The sequence below is a fragment of the Didymosphaeria variabile genome, assembly GCF_027946475.1.
Source record: "Didymosphaeria variabile strain IMI 356815 chromosome Unknown scaffold_1, whole genome shotgun sequence".
In the NCBI taxonomy this organism is placed as follows: Eukaryota; Fungi; Ascomycota; class Dothideomycetes; order Pleosporales; family Didymosphaeriaceae; genus Didymosphaeria; species Didymosphaeria variabile.
In genome coordinates this window covers 4,466,212-4,493,917 of record NW_026611620.1, presented here as the reverse complement: position 1 = coordinate 4,493,917, position 27,706 = coordinate 4,466,212, and the positions used below count along the sequence as shown (strand labels likewise).

At 52.7% G+C, this 27,706-nt stretch overlaps 6 protein-coding genes across 6 annotated transcripts; 5 read left to right on the top strand and 1 right to left on the bottom strand.

The window, feature by feature from the left end:
* Positions 1–1,546: 1,546 nt before the first annotated feature.
* On the top strand, positions 1,547–5,035 carry ILS1 (isoleucine--tRNA ligase; the record flags this gene model as incomplete). The annotated part of the gene is made up of 4 exons (XM_056210261.1): positions 1,547–1,624; positions 1,782–1,812; positions 1,860–3,913; positions 3,959–5,035. The coding sequence occupies 4 exons, from the start codon at positions 1,547–1,549 to the stop codon at positions 5,033–5,035; spliced, it is 3,240 nt and encodes a 1,079-aa protein (XP_056077083.1).
* Positions 5,036–5,923: 888 nt separating this feature from the next.
* On the top strand, positions 5,924–9,489 carry N0V89_001448 (uncharacterized protein; the record flags this gene model as incomplete). Its single annotated transcript, XM_056210260.1, has 2 exons — positions 5,924–5,993; positions 6,047–9,489. The coding sequence occupies 2 exons, from the start codon at positions 5,924–5,926 to the stop codon at positions 9,487–9,489; spliced, it is 3,513 nt and encodes a 1,170-aa protein (XP_056077082.1).
* A 1,303-nt stretch (positions 9,490–10,792) lies between these two features.
* N0V89_001447 (uncharacterized protein) lies at positions 10,793–12,746 on the top strand (the record flags this gene model as incomplete). The annotated part of the gene is made up of 7 exons (XM_056210259.1): positions 10,793–11,035; positions 11,085–11,190; positions 11,240–11,274; positions 11,323–11,393; positions 11,457–11,579; positions 11,634–11,798; positions 11,849–12,746. The coding sequence occupies 7 exons, from the start codon at positions 10,793–10,795 to the stop codon at positions 12,744–12,746; spliced, it is 1,641 nt and encodes a 546-aa protein (XP_056077081.1).
* A 576-nt stretch (positions 12,747–13,322) lies between these two features.
* On the bottom strand, positions 13,323–16,414 carry N0V89_001446 (uncharacterized protein; the record flags this gene model as incomplete). Its single annotated transcript, XM_056210258.1, has 2 exons — positions 13,323–16,139; positions 16,292–16,414. The coding sequence occupies 2 exons, from the start codon at positions 16,412–16,414 to the stop codon at positions 13,323–13,325; spliced, it is 2,940 nt and encodes a 979-aa protein (XP_056077080.1).
* Positions 16,415–18,668: 2,254 nt separating this feature from the next.
* NOP13 (Nucleolar protein 13) lies at positions 18,669–20,173 on the top strand (the record flags this gene model as incomplete). The annotated part of the gene is made up of 2 exons (XM_056210257.1): positions 18,669–18,674; positions 18,797–20,173. 2 exons carry the CDS (start codon positions 18,669–18,671, stop codon positions 20,171–20,173), a joined length of 1,383 nt encoding a protein of 460 aa, XP_056077079.1.
* Positions 20,174–20,934: 761 nt separating this feature from the next.
* Positions 20,935–22,099, top strand: N0V89_001444 (uncharacterized protein; the record flags this gene model as incomplete). Its single annotated transcript, XM_056210256.1, has 3 exons — positions 20,935–21,028; positions 21,097–21,350; positions 21,416–22,099. The coding sequence occupies 3 exons, from the start codon at positions 20,935–20,937 to the stop codon at positions 22,097–22,099; spliced, it is 1,032 nt and encodes a 343-aa protein (XP_056077078.1).
* Positions 22,100–27,706: the final 5,607 nt, after the last annotated feature.

Genomic DNA, 27,706 nt, shown 5'->3' with positions numbered 1-27,706 from the left:
ATGGTGGCGCTGCCTAAGCTTTCGCTTCGGTCTTGGCCTGTAGTCTGTTTCACTTTCCGCCATCAACGCATCTCGAACGGGCGGCAATGGAGCCGGAAATGTCTTGCGTGGCAACCTCACGCGAGGTGTCGCACAATGAAAAGCAACCCCGAAAAGCTTCGTAGGCGAATTGCGGCCTTATCCATCCGCATAGAAACATTGGCTATTTCAAGGTACGCACACAACCATGCAATCTCTCTCGCGACCAAGAGTACTTTTGCATGGTATATAGTACTCACACCATGAGAATTTGAGCCATACGGAATACATCTTGTTCCAAAGAGGCTAGTCGGTGTATGCGAGTGTTGAGTGTTGCAGCGTCTTGGCCCTGAAACAGCTTGGAACGAAAAGCCCCATAGAGCGCGTAGGACCTCACCAACTCGCGATGAGCGGGCACCAGCACTAAACCCATGGAGAGCAAAATCCCGCATTCGCGTGTCAAAGTCGCTGCACTAGTTCCTGCAGCAGCGGTTACACTCCGCATTCTTGTAGATTATCAGCATCATTACTGACATCTGTCGTTGACTTGGCGTCGAATGGCGTCGCCGAGACCCTGTCCGTACATTGCGGAGGCTTTGAAGGCGTTGCGGTCGGCTGGCCTCCAACGATCAAATTTTCGATGTCGACGCTAACACCAGGACAATAGTTTGCAAAAACCATTATATTGCGATGTTCGTAGCTCCAGTCGACGCGTCGATACGACCTTTCACGCATGCGTAATCACTACACGGAATGTCACCGTAGCCCCAAAGCGTACGTCCGAGATCGCCTTTCTTAGAAACTGCCTCAGGTTCCGTTCGCGCCAGACAAGTCGAAGATCGCAGATTCCAGACTAGCGCCATAACAGCTGCCGTCGGTCTCAGTGCTGTGAGAACGTAGTGGGCACCTAACGAACCGACAATAGGTAGGATTGTTGTACGGCGTGCTCGTGAATGGAACATAGTCGCCTACGGCCTCTACGGCTATATCACAGAATTTCTGTTCGTGTGGAAGGTAACCTACACCCAGTCAGCTATTGTCTGCATCTCTCCTGAGCGAATGGTCATGCATTCGAATGATAAGGTAGTGCTTCTCTTGGTATGATATTGCTACATAGACCCGGAACATGCTAACACATGTGGTGCCGCCATTGTGCACCTCTGCATCAATGTTGCTTCAAAGGACGTTCCCGCTGTAACTTCAGATGTAGTGGTCATGTAGACAGCATTCCAAAGGAAGTTTCTTCAGGGGGAAGCCTCTTTTCGACAACGGCTCTCTCCAAGCCGAAAAGCAGCAGCATCTACCGCATCCTGGTAGACGACAACAAGAGATATCGCGGACGGAAGTCAAGTCCTGGATTATTTTACCCCAGAGTATATCGTAGGGCGTGTGTGTAAAGTGATACAGGGATGAGTCAAGAGGTCCTCTATCGATAGGGAAAATTGCCCCACCAGCCCACTAGCACAGTCAACTCCAGAAAAACATCAACCCCGCCACGCCGACAGAGGCACACGACAACACAGTAGCCATGAACTTCCCCCAGGAGGAAGAGCGCATCCTCGCGCGCTGGAAGGAGATTGACGCCTTCCTCCGTCAAGTCGAGCTGGTAAGTGGTCGCTCCTTCCATCCTGAGTCATGCATATGAGTTACTGTGTCGACGTGCAGCATGCAGCAGTCGGCAAAGTCTCATTGAAGGTTCATGTACTCTGTTGAAGTTTCTCTCGCACACTCTATCTTCTTCTGGTAGTGCTAACAGACTATAGTCAAAAGGAAAGCAGCCCTACACATTCTACGGTAAGCGCCCCTACACGCGACAGCATTCTCAAGTCTGACTCTGGCAGATGGACCGCCTTTCGCGACCGGCATGCCACATTACGGTCATCTTCTCGCCTCCACTATCAAGGACATTATTCCACGTTACTGGTCTATGAAAGGCCGATATGTCGAGCGACGGTTCGGTTGGGACACGCATGGTGTGCCCATTGAGTACGAGATCGACAAGGAAATGGGCATGTCTGGCCGCGATGCCGTCCGTGAGATCGGTATTGCGAAGTACAACGAAAAGTGCCGCGCAATTGTCATGCGCTACGCGACCGAGTGGAGGCACACCATCGATCGCTTGGGCCGCTGGATCGACTTCGACAACGACTACAAGACCATGGACACGAGCTTCATGGAGAGCGAGTGGTGGGTTTTCAAGCAGCTGTTCGACAAGGGTGTGGTGTACCGGGGGTTCAAGGTCATGCCGTACAGCACAGCGTTGTGCACGCCGCTCAGCAACTTCGAGGCATCGCAGAACTACAAGGACGTCCAAGACCCAGCCGTTGTAGTTTCTTTCCCATTGCTGGACGACCCGAATACGCACCTACTCGCGTGGACTACGACCCCGTGGACGCTGCCTTCCAATACCGGACTTGCAACACATCCCGATTTCGAGTACATCAAGATCCATGACGAGGCATCTGGGAAGCACTACATCCTATTAGAGGCTCTGCTTCGGACGCTGTACAAGGATCCGAAGAAGGCGAAATTCAAGATTGTGGAGAAATTGAAGGGCAAAGACATGCTGGGCTGGAAGTACGAGCCACTGTTCGACTACTTCTACGAAGAGTTCAAGAATTACGGATTCAAGGTTGTGAATGCCACGTACGTGACGGCGGACAGTGGTACGGGTATTGTACACCAAGCACCCGCCTACGGTGAGGAGGATTACAAAGTGGCCGTTGAGAACGGCATCATCGACCAGAACCGCCCACCCGTAAACCCTGTGGACGATGCCGGCTGCTTCACCTCCGCTGTTTCGCATTTCGAAGGCCAACATGTGAAGGCTGCCGACAAGAACATTATCAAGCACCTGAAAGGAACCGGCCGGTTAGTCGTAGACTCACAACTCATGCATAGTTACCCATTCTGCTGGCGCTCTGATACCCCTCTGATTTACCGAGCGGTTCCGTCGTGGTTCGTCCGTATTCAGGACAGCATCCCCCAGATGTTGAAGAACATTGAAGGTTCGCACTGGGTGCCTTCCTTCGTGAAGGAGAAGCGTTTCGCCAACTGGATCCAGAGCTCGCCCGATTGGGCTGTGTCACGTAACCGCTTCTGGGGTACCCCGCTTCCTCTGTGGGTCAGCGACGATCTGAAGGAGATTGTGTGCGTTGGAAGCGTTGAAGAACTGAAGAAGTTGAGCGGATACGAGGGTGAAATCACCGACATCCATCGTGACAAGATCGACGATATCACCATTCCCAGCCAACAAGGCAAGGGTGTGCTACGGAGAAGCCCTGAAGTCTTTGACTGCTGGTTCGAGTCAGGTTCTATGCCTTACTCAAGTGCTCACTACCCCTTTGAGAACGTTGAGCAGTTCGAGAAGTCCTTCCCCGGTGATTTCATTGCCGAAGGACTGGACCAGACGCGTGGATGGTTCTATACTCTGACTGTCCTTGGTACGCTTCTGTTCGGCAAACTGCCTTTCAAAAATTGTGTCGTGAACGGTATCGTACTTGCAGAAGACGGGAAGAAGATGTCAAAGCGCCTAAAGAACTACCCTGACCCTATGCTCATCATGAACAACTACGGATCCGATGCGCTCCGGTTATACCTCATTAATTCGCCTGTAGTACGCGCTGAGACGCTCCGATTTAAGGAGGCAGGGGTCAAGGAAATTGTATCGAAGGTGCTGCTTCCGCTCTGGAACAGCTACCAGTTCTTCGAGCAGCAGGCAGCGCTACTGAAGAAGGTAGCGGATCTAGATTTCGTGTTTGACCCCTCAGCAGGGAAGACCAACACGAACGTCATGGATCGGTGGATCCTGGCCTCATGTCAGTCTCTATTGAAATTCGTTAACGAAGAGATGGCGGCGTACCGATTGTACACCGTCGTTCCGCGGTTACTCAAAGTAAGTAATTAGACAGCTTCGAAGTTTCCCCACTGACATGCATAGCTTATCGACGATACCACAAATTGGTACATCCGCATCAACCGCCGTCGGCTAAAAGGCGAGTCTGGCGTCGAAGACACCAAGCACGCCCTCAACTCCCTTTTCGAAGTCCTTTATACCCTCTGCCGTGGACTTGCGCCTTTTACTCCCTTCCTTACCGAGAACATCTATCTGCGCCTCCTGCCACACATCCCTAAAGAGCTCCGGGCAGAGGATGACCGCAGTATCCATTTCCTTCCTTACCCCGAAGTCCGTGAGGAGCTGTTCGATGAGGTGGTAGAGCGACAAGTCAAGCGCATGCAAGCCGTAATCGACCTGGGCCGCATCTGCCGAGACCGTGCGAATAAGGGATTAAAGACCCCGCTAAAGACGCTTGTCATCATTCACCCAGATCCAGAGTACCTTGACGACTTGAGGGCATTGGAGAAGAACAACTACATCAGTGACGAGCTGAATGTACGTGATATTATCTTCTCTAGCGACGAGGAGAAGTACCACGTGCAGTACTCTGCATCGGCAGACTTCTCGGTTCTTGGAAAGAAGCTCAAGAAGGATGCTGTCAAGGTGAAGAAGGCATTGCCGAACTTGACGAGTCAGCAGATCAAGGACTTCATCAAGAATGGCGAGATGCTGGTGGACGGCATCAAGGTCGAGAAGGAGGATCTCATGGTCAAGCGCGGTCTCGCCAAGGATGAGAGCAGCAAGAACCAGGAGTTCAACACCGATGACGACGTGCTCATCATCCTCGATGTTGCCAGCTATCCCGAACTTGAGCAAGAGGGCCTAGCTCGTGAGATCATCCGCCGTGTGCAGGATCTCCGCAAGAAGGCTAACTTGGTGCCCACGGATGATGTCGGCATGGAGTACCGCGTGCTTTCAGACCCTGAGAACGTTGGCATTGAAGCTTGCTTTGAGAGCCAAGGTGCGCTCTTCGAAAAGAGTTTGAGGAGGAATGTGGACAAGCATGTCATCACTGAGCTGGAGGGCAAGATCCCGGAGAAGGACGACGAGACAGTCATTGTGCAAGAGGAACAGGAGCTGCAGAAAGCAACTTTCCTGCTAAGGTTGATCAAGCTATAAGAGCGAGATGAACCAACCTTTTTGGGCGTCTTGGAAAATTCGCGGATCATTTGTGACGTGTGGACGTGAGACATGATAGATAGACCAATGAACAAGCGAAATTTATAGTTAATTTCTTCCACATGTCAGTCTCCTGTTCTGGTCTGCTTGATGCTTTTGCATGATTGACGTACAGATTCTCATTATGTACACAGTCTATAAAACTATGATATATTTATGGATAATTGGGTATCCATGACTTCGAAGTTTAGATGGATCCTTGCCACTGTGTCATCGCTTTTTGTAGGCGGCCTGGTTGTCGTCAGTACACGAAAGGAGCGATAGTATAGAATCTTACTAGATAGCAGTCTTTCAGCTTCATAAACTCCGCAGCGCATTTATCCTTGTGCACATTGTTGTAATCGGCCAATATGCACTTGCCATACACCGCACTCTACACCCATTATGAGCCTCTTTGACATGGTAATTTCATTTGTACACATACCTCTTTCGAGCACTTTCCAACGGCCGTAGCGAGCTTGTCGATTGGCCGTGTCCGTCCTGGCATGATTATTATGTTTCACGAGCGCACGCTGCCGGCGAGTGTTTCGCGATGAGGTCAAGACAGCTGCGTGCACGGACATTCTTGGCGCGCCGTTCCGCGCAAGCGCGACCAACCACCGCATAATGCCCGCCAAACAAAGACCGGCGCGCGTTCATTCACTGCCAACGCGCACCCGCTTTCATCGCTCCTCTTCTTACCGCCTGTAATGTTTAGTATTGGCGCACGCCATTCCTCCTCACCGTCCTCTTGCTTCACCTCTCGACTTTTTGCTACTTGACTTTTCACTTTGATTTGGGCATGTACTCGTTTACGCGCCGCGGTCGACGACAGAGAAAGGAACACGAATGCCGCCCTCCATGAACGGAGGCGGGAACGAGGCTTTGCAATTGAACAAGGATGATGTCTCGGAAGGAGGTACTTTTCCAAATCCTGCCGTGTTCTTGAGAAAATTCTAATCTGCGACGCAGCTATTATTCTACTCTACGAAGTAATCGAACGCGCACGATCGGCGCCCGACTTAAATGCCTCCTCTTACACGTTATTTGATGTCTACGAAGAGGTGCTCCGCGAACACGGCATCGAGATCGAGGATGACAATGTACCGCTCCAGATCATAGCGCGTTTGGCGAGAGAAGCCAGAGAAGATGAAGGACTGGTGCAACGATTCAAGCGCGTCATGGGCGATATTGGCTTTGATCTGGAGTACGATGAGGAAGGAGAAGGATTCGAGTTTACAAGTCAATTGGAGGGACTATCAACGGCAACGCAAGCACCAACACCCGCTCCTGTACGGCGCGGAAGCCTGGATTCTTTGTTGGATGGTAGCGCGGACAAAGTTGCGGGTACATTGGATGTTGCTCGCCGGTTGCCGTTGCGCCCGAGACCATCGAGCGAGGCGACCGGTCATTCCGACATTGGGTCGTGGTGGCAGAGGAGAAGGTCTCGTTCGGCGACAGATCTGGAATCGCAAGTGCGACCTCGAGTCCGACTGTCTCAGCAGAACGGAAATAAGTCACTTGCGCCTAAGAGCGAACCACTGGTCTCACAGCAGTCGAAATCTGGATATAGGCCCGGCGCACCGCTCTCGTACCGCGAAAGGGACGGTAGGCAAAGAGACGGGATTACAGGCACTGCCTATCTTGAAGAGTCCGATCTAGATGGCGACCAGTCGGGCGAAAGCGCTGATTTTGACCACTCGAACATATACATACCGGGAATCAATGCGCCCATACCGGATGGACATCAGAGACCGAACCATCACTGGGAACCCGAACCTTTCCAACCTTCCGACACACGCTTAATGGACGATGCCGAAGACCTTGAGCAGCAGCGTCTACACTCACTTGTGAGATCTTGCATACGAAAATGGCGGGAGCGGACGCAAGATCAGATTGAGCGCAACGAGCAAATGATGGCCGCTGCAGTGCGACATGATAGTTGCATTCAGTTCCGGAACGTGAAGGGTGAACTTCTCCGCGAAGCCCAGAACAGACGCTCACTCCGCGACACCGATCACTTCTTCATTCGCCTCGAAGACCGCGCAGCTAAAGCTCGAAATCTCTTCCTGCTCACCAAAGCTTTTACCCATTGGGCTAGGAGCGCCGAGGATGAGGTGCAACGCACTTCAGTCGCGCGCCGCCACATCCTGCGTACGCGCTTCTTCAACGGGTGGCGCGAAATAACCGCAGTCAATGAGCTGAAGATACAGCATTTTGTCCTGGGTACGTTCTTGCATAAGTGGCGCCGGCGGACGGCGGAAGTCCGTCAAAGACAACAGCAAGCGGTACAGGTGTACGATGACAATTTGCAGCGCAAGTACTACAAAGATTGGTTCTTCAAGTTCTGCGAGATCGCGGCCCCGGCGTGGCATAACGCACGCTTAGATCCACGCTTGAAGAGAGCTACATTTCAACAATGGCATGAAGCTGCAGCTATGTGGACTGAGCGAGATGCTTGGGCTACTAACCGTCGAGATCAGCAGGTACAGCGCAAGTCGATGGAAGTCTGGCGGCAGAAGACCGCTACAGTCCGAGCGCTGGAACCGCAGGCCGAAGAGTACCGAAGGCAGAGCATCCTTAAGAAGGCTTTGGCAGCTGTCCAAAGACATGTCCGTTTCACTCCTTTGCTCATCGCAATCCAAAAAACGCGCGATGCAGATCTTCTTGGATCGACCTTACGGACATGGCAGCACACCGCGGAACTCTCTCGGCGAGCGAGGAACATGGACCGGATGCGTATACTACGTAATGCCTGGACTGCCTGGAACGATCGCCTGCGTATCAAAGCGCTGGAAGAGCGCATCAATGACCGCGTGCTGATCGAAAACATGTACAAATGGACACTAGCTTCCAGAGTGTCGTTGTTTCAACGCGTTCATGACCGCTCGCTGAAGGAGAACTGCTTCTCCACATGGTTCACGAAAAGGAACGAACTAGTTCAGATCAGAAACGATCGAGAAAACAGACTTGCTGCTGCGGAAGCACGACTCGCCCAGTTCAAGCGCATCCAACTTTTACGGACCTGTCTTCACAAGATAGAGGCAACGACAGCGGAGAAACGCGCCGAAGAAGCCGCGATGACCGCGAAATACAACATGATTTTGAAACAGCGCGTGTTTGAACAGCTCTTAGACAAGCACGACCACTTCCAGCAATTGGACAAACGAGCTGAAGCTGCGCAGTTCTATGTTTTGACTACGCATACACTGAAGAAGTGGAGAGATGCTACCCAGCATGCGAGGAGGAATCGGAGACGCGAGGCGTATGCGCACATGCGGCGGACTGTCAAGTTGAATCTTGTGAGAAGAACGTTTGGTGTGTGGAGAGAGAAGGCGAATGTCATCGCGGAGCAGCACCAACAGGCAGATGCGATAGTATATGCTCGTACTGTGCAGGATTCACAGGCCCTGTTTGCGCACTGGCGAGACCGAACTGCCGCCGAACAAGTACAGACTGTGCAAGCAGAGATGCACTACGATATCAAGACACAAGCTCGCTGTTTCGCGACTCTGAGAAGGCGTATGGAAGCTTTGCACAATATGGAATCTCAAGCGGTCGCCTTCCGCCAGATTGGCGTCGAGGTCGCTGCGGCCACTCTCCTCAAGAAGCTGGAATGGGAAGGCTGGGAAATTAGGTTGCGGAACAGCAGTGCAGCTGCCTTGCACGAGCGGCACTTCAGGCAGCATGTCACTGCCATGATCAGATTCTGGCACCAGCAGACACTCTCTCGTCTTGCTGCTCGCCCGGTCAGTCCGACGCCAACCTCTCGCTCTCATCAAGGTCGTCACAACGACAACCAGCACGAGCACCATGGTAACCACGAAGCCAACGCCGCATTCGAAGATACGGACCATCATCTCGACGACGACGCAGGCGACGAGACCCGCCGTCTGGAAGGCTGGACCGAATTCGACCAATCCGCACTCGATCTGTCCTTCTCAATCTCCCCGCAAAATCGACCACCTCAGCCCACCAAACCACCACCGCGAGTTCCCCCATCCTCTGCCAGACCAACACCTACACGCCCTCGCACATACCCCATACCAAACTCTATTCTACGCTCTGCTCTCCGCCGTCCAGCCCCACCGGCTATACACGAGGATCTAGAGTCTGATTTCGGGGGCCCAGACGCAACGTCCACGCCCATGCCGCCGCACCTGCGAGCCGGGTACTTGAAGACGCCCAGCAAGCGCTCCGTCATACAGAACAAGCGGTCTGAGATCCAGACGAGTCCTCAGAAAAGACTGGGCGCCATGAGCGCGCCGCCTGCTGCGGGGTTGAGAGACGTTCCTGTGGCCGGACTGGGTGGAGTGAGGAGCTTTGGGGGTATGCTTAGGGAGAGTGGGTTTGTGCAGGGAGGTAGTAGAGGGAAGGGAAGGGTGGGTTTTGGTGATGTAAGCCATATTGGGTGACGGGTCGTTCTGTATTGCATAGCCTGGTGTTCTAGTCCTTGAATGGTGTTGATAGTGCGAGATACCCTATTTGTACTCATTTGTTCTACGTATGGATTTCTGCCGTCGTGTGACCATTACGGTCATGGTTTCCATTTGCAAGATCAATAAATGGATCATTTTGTTTAAGGAGCTACGCTGTCCCTACATACACAGAACTCCTTACCTCAGCAGTCCATGCTTACCTTCAATCTCCGAAGTACAATTGCTCTTCTCGTTTAGCTTTTACTGCACTATCTACAATGGTTTCCATCGCTCACAGCGCCTGAATCATTCCCGCGCGGTAATCCGCTTTTTTAAACTTTTGATTGGCTGCCGTTGACGACATCAGTGCTATCCTCCACAACATCTGTCAACTCACGTGCTAAGCTTGCGGAAACAACGCCTTCAGCTGCGCCTCTCTTCCAGAATATTAAATATGTGCTATTGCAGGCTGTGTGGGTTTGATGGGGAAAAGCCAAGCTGCCATGCCTGACGCAATCCTCCTAGGACTGACGTGCCCGCAGGGTATGTTCGGTATCGCAGGTAGATCGAGCTCAATTATACCATCCGGTATACTTTTCATCCTTATCTAGTGATTAAATCGACGAACGAGCTTTGGAGCAATTTCCCAAAGGATTATGCCACTCCTCCGCAAGGTCAACGATCTATTAATTCGCCTCAGCAGAATCTTCGTAGGTCTTGTACAGTACCGTACCCGCTATGTCAACCCCATAGTCTGTGCACTCGTTCTGCTGCCGGTCCGATTACCGACCCGGTCCCAGAGTTTTAGCACAGCTTGGCTTCAAGACCTTGGTCGTGGCATAATTCGCCATGAGAAACCGTGGACCTACGTGCCAATGCTTTAATGAACTTCACGATTGACACGCAGCCAAGCACATTGCACAAGCGCTACAAAATCTCCCGCTCGTTTCCGGGATAACTGACATCTCGCACTTGCCGAATGAGTGGAGGGCGCCGACCTTCCTCCAATGAGCATAGGAACGTCTCTTGTCGACCGCAAAACAGGTGAAGAGCGTGGTTCTGAGGCTCGCCCTTGGCAGTATCTCTTTCCCTCTCCTGTTCTTCTCTCGGGATGTTGTCAGTCAAGAGCATTGTTGCACCATGCTTGGCTCAAGAAATGTTCGAGAGTACCTCCGGTTGTTTAAAAGGTCCCCGAGGCAGTCGCAGATACACACTTCAGTATCCTGGTCAGGTGGACCCTTCGCCTTGCTGTTCGCAAAGTGTTACTTAACGACATCCTCGATTCGCTGCCGCGACGGTTATGGCTGCTTCTGATGTCGACCAGACGCAGGTACCCAGTGCCCAAACCGCGGAGTCGGGTTCTTCCCAGAGCGAAAAGCAAAAACGTCCAGAGCACGGCTCTTACGATGACCACCCGTTTAGCGACCGTGTGACCACGCAGTACTGGCGTGAAATCTACGAAACGGCGCAGTATGAGGGACGCCACCGCTTCGATCCGAGCTATACTTGGTCGGCGGAAGAAGAGAAGAAGCTCGTTCGCAAGGTGAATTGCTGGACCATAAGGGAGGAGTAATGGCTAACAGCACCAACAGCTTGACTTCAGAATCACACTATGGGCATGGATGATGTTCGTCTCGCTAGATCTGAACCGCAAGAACATCAATCGGGCGATTTCTGATAACATGCTGGGGGATCTTGGTGAGAAGAGCGATTGTCCTTGTGGCTTACAGGATTAATAAAGCGTCAGGCATGAACACAAATGACTTCAATTACGGACAGACCGTGCGTTTTCCTAGATTCAAATTCCAACAATGACTAACTTTGGCTTAGATCTTCCTTGCTATGTTCCTGTTCGCCGAATTGCCTAGCGGTCTGATCAGTAAGAAACTTGGAGCCGACAGGTGAGCTCTACCGCATAAGATACAACCGGGACGGCAGCAGTAGCGCTGATGCGAGTATTTCAGGTGGATTCCAACTATCATCTGCGCATGGTCGTTTGTCAGTGCTGCTCAATGCGGTATCACCAGCAAATCTCAATACTTCGCCATCCGTGCGCTTCTGGGCCTTTTGATGGGCGGCTTCATTCCGTGAGTGGCTATTCATAATACTCGCGCACTGAAACTAACTGACGATATCTACAGCGACATCGTCCTGTGGCTCACATACTTCTTCAAGTCCAACGAGCTTCCGACTCGTTTGGCATGGTTCTGGACAGCTTTGAGCTTTTGCAACATCGTCGGCTCGTTGATGGCTGCCGGCATTCTACAAATGCGAGGGCTTCACGGCTGGGGTGGCTGGCAATATCTGTATGTGTCTCCGCAATTCTGCATATACTGCGCTCACCGACCTCGGATAGATTCCTAATAGAGGGCATCCTAACCTTCGTCATCGGCGTATTCTCCTATGTCCTCATGCCCGCCGGCGCCACCCAAACCGCAAACTGGTTCCGCGGGAAGAACGGCTGGTTCTCCGAACACGAAGAATACATCCTCGTCAACCGCATCCTCCGCGACGACCCCTCCAAAGGGGACATGAACAACCGCACCGGCGTCTCCCCCCGCCTCCTCTGGAAGACCATCACCGACTGGGAACAATGGCCCCTCTACCTCATCGGCCTTATGGCTTACATCCCCCCTTCCCCACCAAGCACCTACCTCTCCTACATCCTGCGCCAACTCGGCTTCACCACCTTCGAAGCAAACATGCTCCTCATCCCCTCGCAGTTCCTCTTCGCAGTACAACTCCTCATCCTAACCTGGATCTCCAAAAAGCTAAAAGAACGCGCCATAGTATCCAGCCTCTCTAATATTTGGATCTTCCCCTGGCTAGTAGCCCTAGTCACGCTGCCTGCAAGTGCAAATCCCTGGGTGCGCTACGCCCTCCTGTCAGGCCTCCTCTCGTACCCCTACTGCCACGCCATCCTCGTCGGCTGGAACGCTACAAACTCCAATTCTGTACGTACGCGCGCCGTCAGCGCGGCGTTTTACAACATGTTTGTGCAGTCGGGGAGTATCATCGCGAGTAACATCTACCGCGACGACGACCAGCCGCTGTACCGCCGCGGGAATAAGATTCTGCTAGCCATTTGCAGCTTTAATATCTTCTTGTTCTTCTTTGTCAAGGCTTTCTACGTTTGGAGGAATAAGGTTAGGGATCGGCAGTGGATTGCGATGACGAAGGCAGAGCAGGAGGATTACGTTGTTAGTACAAAGGATGAGGGGATGAAGAGGTTGGATTTTAGGTTTGTCCATTGATGAAGCGCGCAGACGTGTGTACGGACGGACGAGAAAGGTAGGCAGATGTTATGCGTGCATGCGTGAGTAGAAAGGAACAAGTATGTGTAACACGAAATATCTATCAGCTGTTGCATTCGGGAACCCTTCTGTCGTCCCGGGGGCTGGACGCATCGATAGCGCCACAACAAGTGGGCCATTCTGCCCTTTCGAGGAGCCATTCCACTCGAGACAAGCATGTGTTCAAAGAAATGGCATTCTCATTCATACTAGTCCTATCGGAAGCCAAAAAGGGAAGAATTTCAAATACATAGTCGCACACCATTATGCCTGATGCCATGGTTCTGCCAGCAGGGAACACCCTACTCCAGACCAGGTAAGGCAGTGTCGCCGTGAAGGAGTGTGGTGCGGTACCTTAACCAAGCCTTAACTCCCCTTGATCCCGCGATGATATCCATTTGAACCGAGAAACTCCATGAAGGGGCGTTGAATGCCCGGTGATACAAATCGGTACTGGTGACATGTGCAGTTCAGTAGACTATTCGGTCTACTACCAGCGTACCGTTTTAGTCAAGAGCCATTTCCAAGCTGGCTAGCTCACGGGAAGCTCTCGTCAGCCGACTCCAGAATATCGTACTCCTCGTCTGTCATGAAACCATCGTCATCATCGTCAGAGATGATCTCAATGCTCTCGGCATCCTCGAAGAACTCCTCGTCGGATACAGTAGCAGTTGTGACGCTAGCGCGGCGTGAAGCTTCGGCCGGAGCGGCCACAGCCTCGTGTGTGCTGGAGGCAGGTGACTCTTTGTCAAGCTGAGGGAAGATCATGCCTGAGTGGGGTGCAACCTCCGGTACCTTTTCAGCCTCCTTCTCGACGGCGTTTTCAGTGACCTCTTTCTCGGCGGGAAGTTCAGCAGTCTCGTTCTTGATGGACACCTCGGGGGTCTTGTCTTGCGCGCTGACAGCGTAAAGGCGGGCGATAGCCGCCTCCTGCTCCCTACGACGAGCCTCCATTACACGCTCGACAGCAGCCTTGCGGACCTTTTGGATGCGGAGCATACGCTCTGCCTCAAGCTTGGCTAGCGCCTCCTTCCCGTTCATTTTCTGGTGCATTCTGTTCAGACGCTCCAGTGCTTCTTGCTGTTGGGCGGTCCCAGGTCTACGGGAGATGGGTGATGTGGAAGCCTCAGCCTCAACTGGGGCCTGCGCAAGCGGAGAGGCAGGAGCGGGCGGGCTGGTGACCTGAATGTCGCACCAGAGGCGGTGGCCGAATGGCATGCCCTCGGCGGTCTTGAGACGCCAGTACGAAATGGCAGTTCCTTCGCGGATCGGCGCCTTCAGGACAATGCGGAAAGCCACCTCCTCACCAGGAGCCACGGTACGGCCGATAACATTGCTCTCGCTAGCCTCTGCAAGCTCGCTCTGGCTCAAAGCACGCGTGTTGTCAAGATCGAGCATGTTGTCGCCGCCGACGTGGCGCACGCTGCAACCAGCGGGCCACGAGTTGGGACCAGGGTTGCGGAGTGTCCAGATTTGGACGAATTGGAAACCAGAGCAAACTTTGGTACCGTCAGCAATAGAATCACGGACAAAGTGGGCGTCAAGCTCCACTAATGACTCAACCTCCTTTTGAGTCTCATTCGCAGGAATAGGAGTAGTAACAGTGATCTTCTCCTGGACGGGCTCGGAGAGAAGGTCACGGATCTCAATCTTGTCCTTGGTCGTCTTAGGCTGAGGCTCCTCGGTTGGCTTCACATCAACGATGGTCTGGACCTGGGTAGCGGCATTGGAAGGGGAGGCTGAAACAGTCTCGGTTGAAGTTGACCGCCTAGCAGGCTCCCGGTCGCCAACCCGAGTGATCGATGTGCCATCCTTGTCCTCATTCAAGGTGGTGACATTAACGCTGCGTACAGGACGCTTGAACTTGATCAAAGGATGAGTGTGGTTATGCCTATTGGAGGGGTGGGCCTCGCAATTGGCGCAGAAGTCGGTGTCATGGCAGACAGCACACTTGTAACGAACACCCTCAATGTAGGATATGCTCTCTCTATCCTTGCAGAGCGGACCATCGCAGTAGATGCCGTAGTGGCGGTTAGCGCTGCTCACCGGCTCAGCCAAAGGCTCGTAGATGGGCACGAAGCGGTGTGCAGGGTGAATGAACTTAGCGCTCTTAATGCACTCGGAGCAGAAATCCCAGTCGGGGCAATTCAAGCACTTATGGCGCACGCCGTAGATGAACTTCTCGCAGCCATCGCAGACGGCGGAGTGGCGGACGTTGCGGCCAGCATTGCACAAGAAATCGGCAAGAGCGGGCAGGGAAGTTTGCTCAGTAGCAGCCTTGAGAGTATGGCCGGGGTGGTGGCCATGCTTGTTGTCGATGTGGCACTGCAGGCAAAGATCATAGTCGTCGCATGCGGTGCACGTAACGAACTCACGCTCGTGGAGGACTGAGGGGGTCAGATGTCTGGATGAGTCAAATTGATTTGATGACTTACTCTGGACGCAACAGTTGCAGGTGCGGGTGGGCTCATCGGCCTCCCGCTTCTCAACCACTTCAGGCACGGATTGCTTCTCCTCGGTGAAGGCTCCTGGCATTTCCTTCTCTACTTGAGACTTCCTAGGAGTCAAGCGCTCAGTGTTGCTGTTGACGACGCTTCCGTTCTTGACGAAGCGCTTGACCATCCAGTGGCCAGAGCCCGGGCAGTGAATGCCAGATTCGACGCACGATGGGCACAGATCGTAGTCGCCGTGATCGCAGATGCTGCAGTGATAGTGCTCATCTTCCATGGCCATGTTGCAGTTGTTGCAGTAGACGACCCAGGAGGTTTGCACGTTCTCCATCTTGGGACGAATGGCCAGATCAGGGATGCGCGAGCCAGCTGCAAGACTGCTGAAGAAGCCTAAGTTTTCTTTTAGTCCTTGGTTCTGAAGATGCTCAATGAGTTCTTGAGCCTTACTCTGGCGGGCAGTGAGCTGCGGCTGGGTTGCGACGAAGGGACGAGGTACAGGGGCCTCGCCCTTGACCTCAGCGTCAGCTACCAGCGGAGAGACAGGGCTAGTCTGAGCGGCCGCCTTCGGAGCGGGTTGTGGCGGCGAAGAGAAAAGCGGCTGAGAGTGGGCAATGAGCGGCGATGGTAGTGTAGGCTCAGCACGCGGAGGTGAAAGAGTTTCGGCGCTCATGCGGTGGAGCGAGCTGGGCGGGGTGGAAAGCGGCTGCTGCACCGGGGCAGGCGGAGCAGCGGCAGCGGGCTCGCTCTCCTGGCCTGGGATGGTTGCACGGAGACGCAGCTTGAGCTTCGCTTTAGCAGCGCGGAAGAGCGTCTTGTAGACCTGGGGCTTGTTGGCATCAAGGGTGACGTAGGCGCCGGCGCTGTCGGAATAGCGCTCGAAGATGACCTCCTGGCCTGGATGGACCTGCAGGAGATGGCGGAGCTACTCTCACGACTATGTTAGTGTCTATCTCGTTGTATTGAAGCTCTATGGAGCTGTCTGTAAGCTCGGCGGGTGGCACGGCCAGGCTGCCGATCGCCCGCGTAAGCAGCAGCAGCAGCAGCATCACAACGCACCTTGTCGGGGAAGACATTCGCACCGAGGTCACGAAGAGGGACCTTGAAGCGGCGGGTGGCGCCCTGGAGCTGTATCTTGACGACGATCAGCGTGTCCAGCGTCACCGGGACGTTGGTCGCCATAGCGGGCAGCTGCGAGTCAGGCTGGCAGCGACGTAACGCTCAGCAAGCGGGTGAGAGAGGTGTTGAGGAAGTGGTGCAGCTCGTCGTGTCAGAGAACACACGAAGAGGGCGCTGTTGAGATGCTGGCACGGGCTGTCCCAAACACTGAAGGTGGACGGTGGAAGGAAGGCAGGCGGGAGGGGGCGATGGGGGAGTGGATGAGGTCGCTGGAGTAGCTGCCTGCGCGCTAGAGCGATAGTGGATTGCGGGGACGTGCTCGATGCTCTCACGCGCGCCTCGTTGCCGGAACGCCACCCAGGCTACGAATTGCGTCGTCAGCGGCGGGGAGGCAGCTAAAAAGATTGCTGGTGATGCTGAACAGGCAGTACAGTCTCTTGCTCTGCTGTTGACCTAGATATTGCTGGCTTCCTGTGTATAGCGCGGCTGAACAGGCAGCTGCAAGTGAGGCGATCCGGACAAGCGTGTAACGCGCTACCTAGGTACGCAATAGAGACCAGTGCTTTGGTGACGCGACCACAACACCAGGATGCACAGTGAACGATGCTAGCATATACGCGGTTCGTTTGGCTGTGTGTTGTCTATTCTTTCGCCGCTCCCTCCTGTCGGCTGCACATACCGGAGCACGCCCACTGCTAGGCACCTTGGGACACCCGAACCCATCAAGTGATGCATATTGGACCCATTCTACATATGCGGATACTGTGCACGACGAACTACGGACACACGCTCAGCCAATAAACGCTGTACCACTTTTGCAAGCTTTCGTGCTTCCCTCGGACTGTACCACAAATCGGCTGACAAATGGCTGACCTTGAGTCACTCTGCTACTCGCTCCTTTACTGATGCTTGAACCGAAGAATATCGAGCGCAAGTGGAGAGCGGGATCCAAGGGGCGCGCATTGCAGTTCCACGAAATGTAAGGCCAACTTCAAGTACGAAGCTGATGGCACAATTACGGGAGATTCAGTAGCCAGAAGATCAAAAGACCTGCGAGTACAATGAAGAAGAGGAGTTCTGTTGGGCAGCGTGCGGATCTGCAAAGGCTTGAAAGGCTCTTGAGACGCAATACAACCACGCCGCGGTTGGAGGGATCAATCGCAAGAGATGATATGCTTATCAAGCTTCATGGCCTTCTGGGCACGATCACCTTCAACAGAGCGGCCTCTTTAGGCCAGTATGCTGGCATTTATCGTGTGGCATTTTCTATAGATCTCACCGATTTAACAGACCAATCTCTCGTCCTCCCCGACGATACACTGCCTCTCTCAAGTTTGGTACTTAAAGGCGAAGGGTTTCCGCCCCTCGGTATCGGGCCCTACGTGAATATATTGAATCCTGAAGACGATAGCGACGTAGAGAGCGTCAATATTGACCTCGAGAAAGATAAGTTCTATGTCCTGGACCGGGTCCGTATTGACAGCAAGATGTACTCTGAGCTGGAGGACGTATCTGGATCAACGTACAATCCGGCAAACAAGAGTTTCGTCGTCCTGATGAGGGCGACAACTACATGCGTCGTGGAGATGCATAGAAGGTGGTATATGCGCTGTTCCACGTGGACTGGCATCCACACGGGTATCTAACACGGAGAATGGGGAAAAGCTCTCTGGTAGTGAATATGCTTTGTGGCATTTCCGCGCGAGCAGTGCACATTTCCGGTCGTCTATCAGATGGCATCCAGAAACTCGGCCTCTCCGCTGACGAGCGCACAAAATTCCCGCGAGCCGCCGAGCCAATACTTAAGAAAACACCCGGGCCTACTAGTTCAATAGCCTTGTTCGGGCTCGAGCTCGTGCTCAAGCAGATGCTGCACGAAGTCCCTGACGTCAACATCATGGTGGGCATTTTGATGCTTACGAACGAAGATCTTTCGGGACTTTTGTATCAATCCGCTCGTTACATCGATTCATCTTCACGGAGTCAGATCGATTTTGACCTCAGGGCGGGTACTATTGTAGTGCCGAGTGCGTTTGGGGCGATGCAGACTTTCGAGGTTGACCTGCAGGTTTTGCCATCTATGTCGAAAACCGCAGGGCCAAGAAGCAGAGACACGGTGACAGTGAGGCATGCTGCTGTCTTGATAGGAGCTCTCAGAGCTTGCGTGAGGAGTGTCCGGACGCGGATGCGATTACTAACCTGCTCGACAGCTATGGAGAAAGCATTTTCCATGTAACCTAAGGTCGAGGATAAAGGAACACGATCATGTTACCGATAATACAAACATTAAGCATATGCAAGAAGTTTCATCAATGTGATGCACGTTGCAATGAGAACTCACACTGAGTAAGAGGTAAGAGGCGTGAGAGGCTACCGCGGCCCGCCCGTGGAGCCACCCCGTGCCTGCCAAGCCTCCAGTTATCGATTGCACTAACCTAGCCTCAGTTTATTTTCCACACCGAACTCTACATGCAAATCTTCGAGACGCCTGTAGCTCCACGCTCAAGCACCGCAACCATGTCTAACGCCGCAGAAATGCACTCCAGCTCCGACTCTGAGGCAATCGCCGTGCCTAAGAAAGAAAAGCGCCAGAAGAAGGACAAGAAGGAGAAGAAGCGCAAAGCTGAAGTGGTGAAGGAGGAAGAAAGCAGCGATGTTGAGGTAGAAGATGAAGACAAGAAGGCCTCCAAAAAGCGCAAACGTGAAATTCTCCCCGATGAAATCGAAATCGACGTCTCCCTCCCCGAACCCGCCTCCAAGAAAGCCGCCCGCAAAGCTAAAAAAGCGAAAACCGCACCTGCCACCACATCCACCGACGCCGCCGACGGCTCGGACGAGAAGACAGAAAACAACGAACAAAAGCGCTCCGACTTCAGCGTCTGGATCGGCAATCTTCCCTGGTCTGCCACAAAAGAGTCTCTCCGCACTTTTTTGACCGAAAATGCAGAAATCAAGGACGAGGAGATCACAAGAATACACATGCCAGCCCCTAAAGCACCGCCGCGACCGAACTGGACAGACGCAAAGCCCCAAAACAAGGGCTTCGCGTACGTCGATTTCTCCACGCAATTGGCTATGTACAGCGCCATCGCCTTGACAGAAACGCGCATGGACCGTCGCCCGCTCCTCATCAAGAACTCCAAGAACTTCGAGGGGCGGCCGGATAAGCCTAAGCAGGAACAAGTCGATGGAGACGCCGCAGGGAGAGAAGCACATGGCAAGCGAGAGAAAGCCCCGAGCAAGAAAATTTTCGTGGGGAATCTGGGCTTTGAGACAACAAAAGAAGACCTCACAGCGCATTTCGCGCCGTGCGGGGCGGTCGAGAATATTCACATGGCCACTTTCGAAGACACTGGGAAGTGTAAGGGTTTTGCTTGGGTCACATTCGAGGAGCTGGATGGCGCTACCGCGGCAGTAAAGGGATATGTGTACAAGAAAGACCCTACGTCCAAGAAGTCACAGACCAACGACGAGGAGGAAGAGGAACAAGGAGACGAGAAGTCGAAGAAGCGCAAGTTCAGACTCAACAAGCTCCTCGGACGCGACTTGCGCTGCGAATTTGCAGAGGACTCCACTACACGATACCAGAAGCGCTTTGGCAAGGAAAAGTCTGAGGATGGTGCTGGTGAAGGCGATGGCGGCTTCCAGCAGAGGGGCTTTGGAAGACAGCAGAGAGGCGGGAAGCCTTTTACTCCGAGGAACAACTTCCAGGAGCGCAAGGTGGATCCGCGAACCATCGCGCCCGGCAGTGCTCATATGAATGCCCCCAGGGCATCTGCTGCCATTGTGAAGAGTGAGGGGAAGAAGACCACTTTTGACTAGTTCAAGGCACCAATGGACGCAAAAGTGTTGGCCCATGATACCCACGTAGTGTAATGCATCTCCGGCTTGCCTAGCGATCTCATTTCAAACAGTGTAAATGTTCGTTGCAACCCTTTGCGAACTTTTACCCTCCCACTATTCCTGCCTTCCTCATGCTACTAACACGCGACTGCCACATATCGACGATGTCGTCATACTGCCACCGAACTTGCGTTGGGCAAGTGCTACGCATACTCATGTCACGCCCATGGTCCCGCCCCAATCCGAAGTCTCACTTCATCATAGACCTACCTTGTTACCATTGTTCACCCGATATCCCTACGCGCAGAGTCCTTGGCCCTAATCTATATATACATCATTCATATCCTTTTGTTTTTCGCTTGCTTGTATATATTGCGTTGAACCTCAAGCAGTGTGCGTTCCCACGCACCCTCAAAACCACAATATGCTAACAACTCTCCAGCACGTTTCGTTACTCGTACCCCACGCTCATCCCCCTCGAACCTTCGCCACATCCTGGTCACCACACCCGACAACCACGTCCCAGAGCGCCTCCGTATTCCGTCCCACCTGCTGTCTTTTCCTCGATTCCACTTTCTGTCTACGAGAACTCCACCATCAGCTCCAGCCCCCGCGTCTTCGAGTCACTACCGAGAGATAGAAAGCACAGGTCTCTGTCAAAGCCAAGGTCGACGAGGAGGTCGACAAGGAAGTCGAGAAGAAGGCCTGCCCCCCAAGTTGTCGAATTTCACCGTCTCAAGATGGGTGGAAGGGAACAGAAGAAGATCAATGTCAAGCCCAATCCGAGATATGAGAAGGCGGGGATGAAGAGCTATGCCAGTTTGTTGAAGAAATGTGAGTGGTCCTACTTGATGTTTTGGAGAGTCAGGCATCCATGCAGTGCTAACCTCGTCATCACTCAGACGACTTTGCCCCGACCACTGAAGGCCCCTACCAGAAGGTTGACGAAGTTCCCAAGAACTTCAGGAACCTCTTTAAGCCAAAGAGCAAGAAGTCCACCAAGCCCGTGCTCTGGAAAGTCCACGATGACGGCCAGAAGGGCGAGGTCAAGGCCGAAGATCAGATGAACGATTCCTTGTACCTCTGCCCTGTCGAGATCGGAACCCCGCCACAGGTTTGCAACTTGGACTTTGATACTGGGAGTTCGGATCTGTGGGTACGTCTGTACACTCTCATCACCCATCACCCTTTGATGATCTGGGCACTAAGCTGACACCGCAGCTCTGGTCCACCGAACTCAACTCTACGACCCAAGCCGCCGGAAAGTCCTCCGGCCACAACATCTACAACCCCAAGTCCTCCTCAACCTGGAAGAAAATCTCCGGTTCCTCCTGGAGGATCCGATATGGCGATGGTTCCAGCGCCTCCGGCATCGTCGGCACCGACAATGTCACCCTCGGCGGACTGTGCATCGAAAACCAAGCCATAGAGCTTGCGTCCAAGCTCTCCCCGCAATTTACCAAAGGCGCCGGTGACGGACTCCTTGGTCTCGCGTTCGGCATAATCAACACCGTGAAGCCCAAAGCTGTGAAAACGCCGGTCGAGAGCATGATCGACCAAGATGATATCGAAGAAGGGGAGGAGCTATTCACGTGTTATCTGGGCAGCTGGCGGGATAGCGACGAGGCAGACCACGGCGAGAGCTTCTACACGTTCGGGTATATAGATCAGGATGTTGTCAAGCGGTGTGGAACTGAGGTGCACTACGTTCCCATTGATCCGAGTATGGGCTTCTGGCAATTCAACTCTGAGTCTGCAACCGTGAATGGACAGACTATCGATCGCCCTGGAAACACGGCCATAGCGGACACCGGTACGACCCTCGCGCTTGTGGACGACGCGCTGTGCAACGCGATCTACGGTGCTATACCCGGCGCAAAGTTTGACAGCCAACAGCAGGGCTAGGTGTTCCCTGTTAATACGCCGGTAGGAGATCTACCCACGGTCACCGTAGCGGTGGGTGACAAGCAGTTTGAGATTCAGAAAGAGGACTTTGGATTCGCGAGGATTGGGGGTGGCATGCAGTATGGCGGAATTCAGTCGAGGGGCAATAATAGCTTTGACATCCTGGGGGACACGTGGTTGAAGGCAGTGTACGCTGTTTTTGATCAGGGGAAGAAGAGGTTTGGGGTTGTGCAGAGGGTGGAGGGAAAGCAGAATGTGAGTGCGCCGACTTAAGACAATGGAGAGGTGAGAAATGGTGTGGAAGTAGCAGACCTCGAAATGGTGCCCAAGCAAAACGATAAAATCTTTCTCTATGTGTGGGTATTGACACTTTCTTGAAGTGCGCTTTCATCAACGATACTGCCCCTCCTCGACTAACCTTCTCCACAGGTTTGAATGTGAGCTTTTTAGATCTTCGTCGCCGTATCTCATCAACACATCCGACCGTCTAAATCCACCTATTTTTGCAAGAGCGTGACCTGAGACTGCGATATCTAGACCAAGACTTCTATGGTGCAGTGAGATCGCATTTTGGGTAAAGGTGAGAGCGTGCGTGGCACTTCCCATATGAAGTTTCCACGACAGTATGACCTAGAGTTAATTAAACTCAGGATGACACTTATGAAACTCTAATTCGTAGCGATGCTAGTAACCCTCCACTATATACCTATACTTTGAGTCAACACTACATTATTTATACACTCTCCTAAACTATATGGTTTTCTTATTAGAGGTGTCAATCCATCGCTCGCTCGAATGCTCAATGCGAAGTTCTCCCTGATACCGGCGCCAGTTACTGTCGATTTCGGCTATTTCGGTTGCGCTGATGGACAAGACGAACGTGCTTTGATAGTTGATATCATTCGAGACGCCGTAATTGGAGGATTTGATTTGAGCTTATTGGTAGTGACGTGAAACCCATGAATGTCACAGTATTCGGCCGTGCGAATGCGAAACGATACGACACGGCGTGCCAGTACGTGAATATGGGACGACACATGGCCTAGAGCAATCCATTCAGCTAAGCCTTAGGAATCGAACAAGCCAAGCCGCACAAAAAGCGTAGTCAAGAATTGCTGTTTCTCGATACTGCAGTAGGCCGCTATCCTACTCCTACTTATCTCTGTGCTTCCTTGGCTACTTTCGGGACAGGCTCATCAATTCTTTGGTGTCGAAAAACCTAGCCCCGGCGCTTGTGCTATTGTAACTTCGAAGTATAGTCTATCTCCGGAACCTTAAGGTATAGTGAGTGTTGATCCACATATGCTCCTTGGACAATGACCGATCTGGGTGTGCGGATCAATCCAGCTCAACTCTCGTTCTTTCAACTCTATTCCTGCGCACCATGTTCTCCATTGCCCCTAAGTCAGGCGTCCACCATTTCCGTCAAGCTCGTGAAAAACCGAAGGTGCATGGCTCCGTCCACCTTCCATTTCAGCCCTTGTACCTTCTGTGGCGACTTCATGACGTGTGGCTTCACCCTCTCCAAGTTCCGCTCGCTGCCATTGCCCTTCCTTCTTGTCTTCAGGTATGTTGGTCGTCAGACCTCCTGGGTTGTTCTGCTTTCTGCGACGCCAGAACCACCTTCCAAGCGCCGCGGCCACGATGAGCACTGCAGCCGTGCATCCTATAGCGATTCCTACTGCGGCACCAGTAGAAATGTTATGACTGGGTTGAGGCGTGGGGGTTTCGGTCGCAGGTACCGTATTCGTCGTAGACGTTGTCGGAGTTGTCGTCGATGCAGTCGTACCCGATGTAGACGGGGACTGGCTGCGGGTCCTCGAAGGCGCAACGGAGTTCGACGAGGTCACTGATTCAGTGGTGATGTTGAAGTAATGGCAAGACTCGAAAGTTTGGTCAGAGCCATCGTCTTCCGACACTGTTACCCCGAGATAGAAAACAGGTGAATCGTCAAGATCGAATGAATGTGGGTACACAGTCCAGTTGTACTCTGTTCCTTCGATATCTACTTGCCCCGTTAGTAATGTTCGAAGTTGCAATTTAAATTCTCTTCTCACCACCGGCAATATCGATATAGCTTGAGCCGCCATCCCGCTGTTGGAACAGCTGAAGCTTTGATATTGGCCGCTCTGTATGCCACTGCAGAGTCTGCTTGGTACTGAGCTGCATCAAGATATTGTTTTCGAAGTCTTCGACTCGACCCGCTAATGGTGGATATATCCAGTAGACATTTTGCGCGCCCACGAAGTGAGTGAAGGCTGCGAAGCATAGGAGGATGGTTGGTAGCGTTGCCGTGAAGGTACGAGATGCCATCGCAACGCGCACAGACGTGGACTGCGACCTCGAACGAATCACTCTGAATAGATGAGAGCAAGTCGGCATGTTAATTCTCTCGAAGATTAGGGGAAGCTATGGTTTTGCTCATTTGCACGAGGCTGGCCCCCAACTTGAGGCGTCGCTCCAATACGAGAGCAAACCAATAGCCTTGACATCCCATACGGCTGGAGCGGTCCTGCGCGTATCAGAGTGCACCGATAGCTGAACTAATGCGCAAGATCTCGCATATTCGGAAGCAAAAGGCGAGCGTACTTGCGCCTTCCCAATGGGAAGAGCAAGATGAGGTGATGTGCTCCAGATACTCGCTCTTTTGTTTTTCCTGTGGCGGGCTCTTGCTAATCGAACCTCATAAACGAGCTACAAGACTTAGGGCCCTGCCGGCCTCGGCATCTGCATTCGACTCCTCCATGTATCTCATCCCTCGCGTCGAAATCGAGCCCACACGTAGCCTCGTGAACAACCGTACTGACCGCATCAACACGCACCTAACTGCGAATACCAACACATGGCTAAAATAGCAAAGCACGTTGATTTCGAGAATCGGGTTCCAGTACGGCGAACCACGATGTCCATCTAGCCAGATCCCGGTCATTATGTTCAGAATCTTGTTGTAAAATCCACGTGTGTTCCAACAGCCTGATAGGTGTAGACGCACAAGACCCGATTGACCACATTGAGCTTGGTGCGCTAAGCCTACCACGCACAAGCTCAGCCTACCACGCACTTACACAGGATACTCACGAAACTTAGTAATTTCAAGAGAACTTTCAACACCCAAGACGATGAAGACATAGAGAGCGAGATATGCTTGTCCCGTATCGGACTGACACAGCCCTTCCTCTTTCATATTGAGAGGGCAAGCTCCCTCCGTGTCAGGAGCATGACCTAGATCGGAGAAGGTCCGGTAGAGACTGGCATATGTCAAGATGATACACCAAGTTCGGGAGTTTTCGATGTGCGTCTTCGGGTCAACTTCCACCCCCGAAGTCTCGAAAGCTTTCGGTGACAGCGCAAGAAAATGTGTTTTATGCCAGCGACCCTTCATCCAGAAGGGCTTCGATCTCCATGTAGGACGCGGGAAGATGAAGAGTCGAGAAAGCGACGGTTTGCCACAACTCTCAAGAGAAGAAAAGAATCGGAAGCGCGTCGTGAAAATGCCATGCCTGTAGAACTTACGACGTAGCTCCATCTACATCTCCACCAGCTAAAAGATTTCTGCAACCTGCAATGTTAAGGTCTCGTCTACAGCAGCTTGAGTCCTATAGATTACAATGTACGTTTACTTATATGGAGTACTTACAACAAATACGGGTAGTAGTACAGTGTAGCCTATAGCAAGAGAGGCGTTGCTCGATGCGGCGAAGGTAGGAAGAATATACGTTATAGTAGGAAGGGAGCGCGGAGGGGTCTTTGGCGGGATTCGTAAGGTGGATGAAGGCAAGGAGGATCGATGTGGTGTTGCATTGGAGAGATGCATGTTTCTGACTGATATAAAGGTTAATATGGACACGAGGTGACTCTTACGAAATTGAAGTCATGGCGATGTCTATAACATTAGTACCAGTTCATTACACGCAGGTCTCCCTGAAGAGATAACAGTTTGAGCAAGTGATTTGAGAGTACACCCCGTTATTAGAGTATGTTTTGTCAAATGCGTTGACCGACGATGTGGACATGACGTTTCTCTGCGGAACGTTGATTGTGTTACTCGATTCTAGAATGTGAATGATGGAGGCTGATTCACTGATGAGCAGGCATGGCAAGCTAGCACGGTCAGACCAAATAGCGAGACCTAGTGTGCATCTATTCGTTGATACTGACGTGCTCTCTAGAAACCAATATTCTTTCTAGATTGTTAGTGATCTTGCGTTCGTGTTGTTGTAGTGGTGCGCTTGCGCTGACGGATCGGCGCGGGCCGCCAAGCGTCAAGCCGGACTGTCGCGAAGGTCAAGCCCGGTCGTAAACCAGCGCGTAGTCTATGATTTTGGAGGTTCGATTAATCATACAGACAAAAACACATTCACACATCCTTCAGGGGTCGTGAGGATTGCTTCCTGGCAGGTAATACACGGCAGATTCTACGTTCCCTAGCGATCGCTGTACATAAGAGTCGATCAATTCACCTAGTCTGGAGCCGCGTTGTTTCAATAGTGCTGCCAAGGCAAGCAACCGAGAACGACGATGAGAAAGGAAATGATCGCATTAGGCAAGACGCAGAGATTTGCAGAACTGCGTGCCCATCAACGACCGTCGACAGCATGACTTACGGTCGCAGAATATTGCAGAACAACAGTGCAATCCGGATGCTTACTCCTGCCTATTCGGTTAGCAGATAGAGCCGCACCGCGCCGCATTGGCGCGTAGAGACTAATTCCACTTCACCCAAGATCTATAATTTGTCCGCAGTGACAGATCTCTCCGAGTGTTCCGTCGCTGACGGTAAGGCCTCTTGGGAGGAGAGTCCGACGACGTGGGGTTAACCTTTCTCCACTTCCAAGGTGCGATCCATCGGGTTGTTGGAATGCGTCGATCTCGTGCGCGTACTTGGCCTACCTTCTATTGATTACGCACCCTCGTGGAGCATGGAATGTTGTTGTGGCTGCAGGAACGAGAACGCAGAAAACAATCTACGAGAAATAGGGATAATTGCATCATATTCAGCTCAGATGAGCCGCTGAGGCAAAGGAGATTGTGAGAGTCGGACGACGCCCGAAGTGGATGTGCGCCATGGATTTTAGCGATCAGCGAGCCTGCTCCGTATCCATCGCATTAGCCACCATCGAGGAATAAACAAAGCGCGACAGACACTGCCGCAGCGCTACAAATGGCACTGTGGATTACGCGTGTTGTGACGCAAAAAGAATGTTGCTTGGTGTTTCTAGCTTGTCGTGTGTCCGTCCGGTCGGAGGCCTCGTCGCCTCGAAACGAGCTGGTAGGCCGTGGGGCTCAGCGTTGCCGCCGTCAATATGGTTGAAACACACGACCAGTATGATCGCTGCTGATTCATGCGCAACGAGCTTGACTTTGCTTGGGAGCTGCCGGAGTCGGAGACGAACGTCAAGCCATGCTCTCCAGGTTCCTTCCAGTCGGAGGCAGTGTTATGCGAAGGTACTATGCGCTCCTGCTGGTGCGGAGAACGACATCATTGTGAGATTCCGGAGGCGCAGGCATGGAGTCATCATGGGAAGGGTAATTATTTCGCCGAGGAAGCGACGAGAACAGACTCATCAATTTACCCCAGATTCTTCGTATAGTTGATTACGGCTGCCG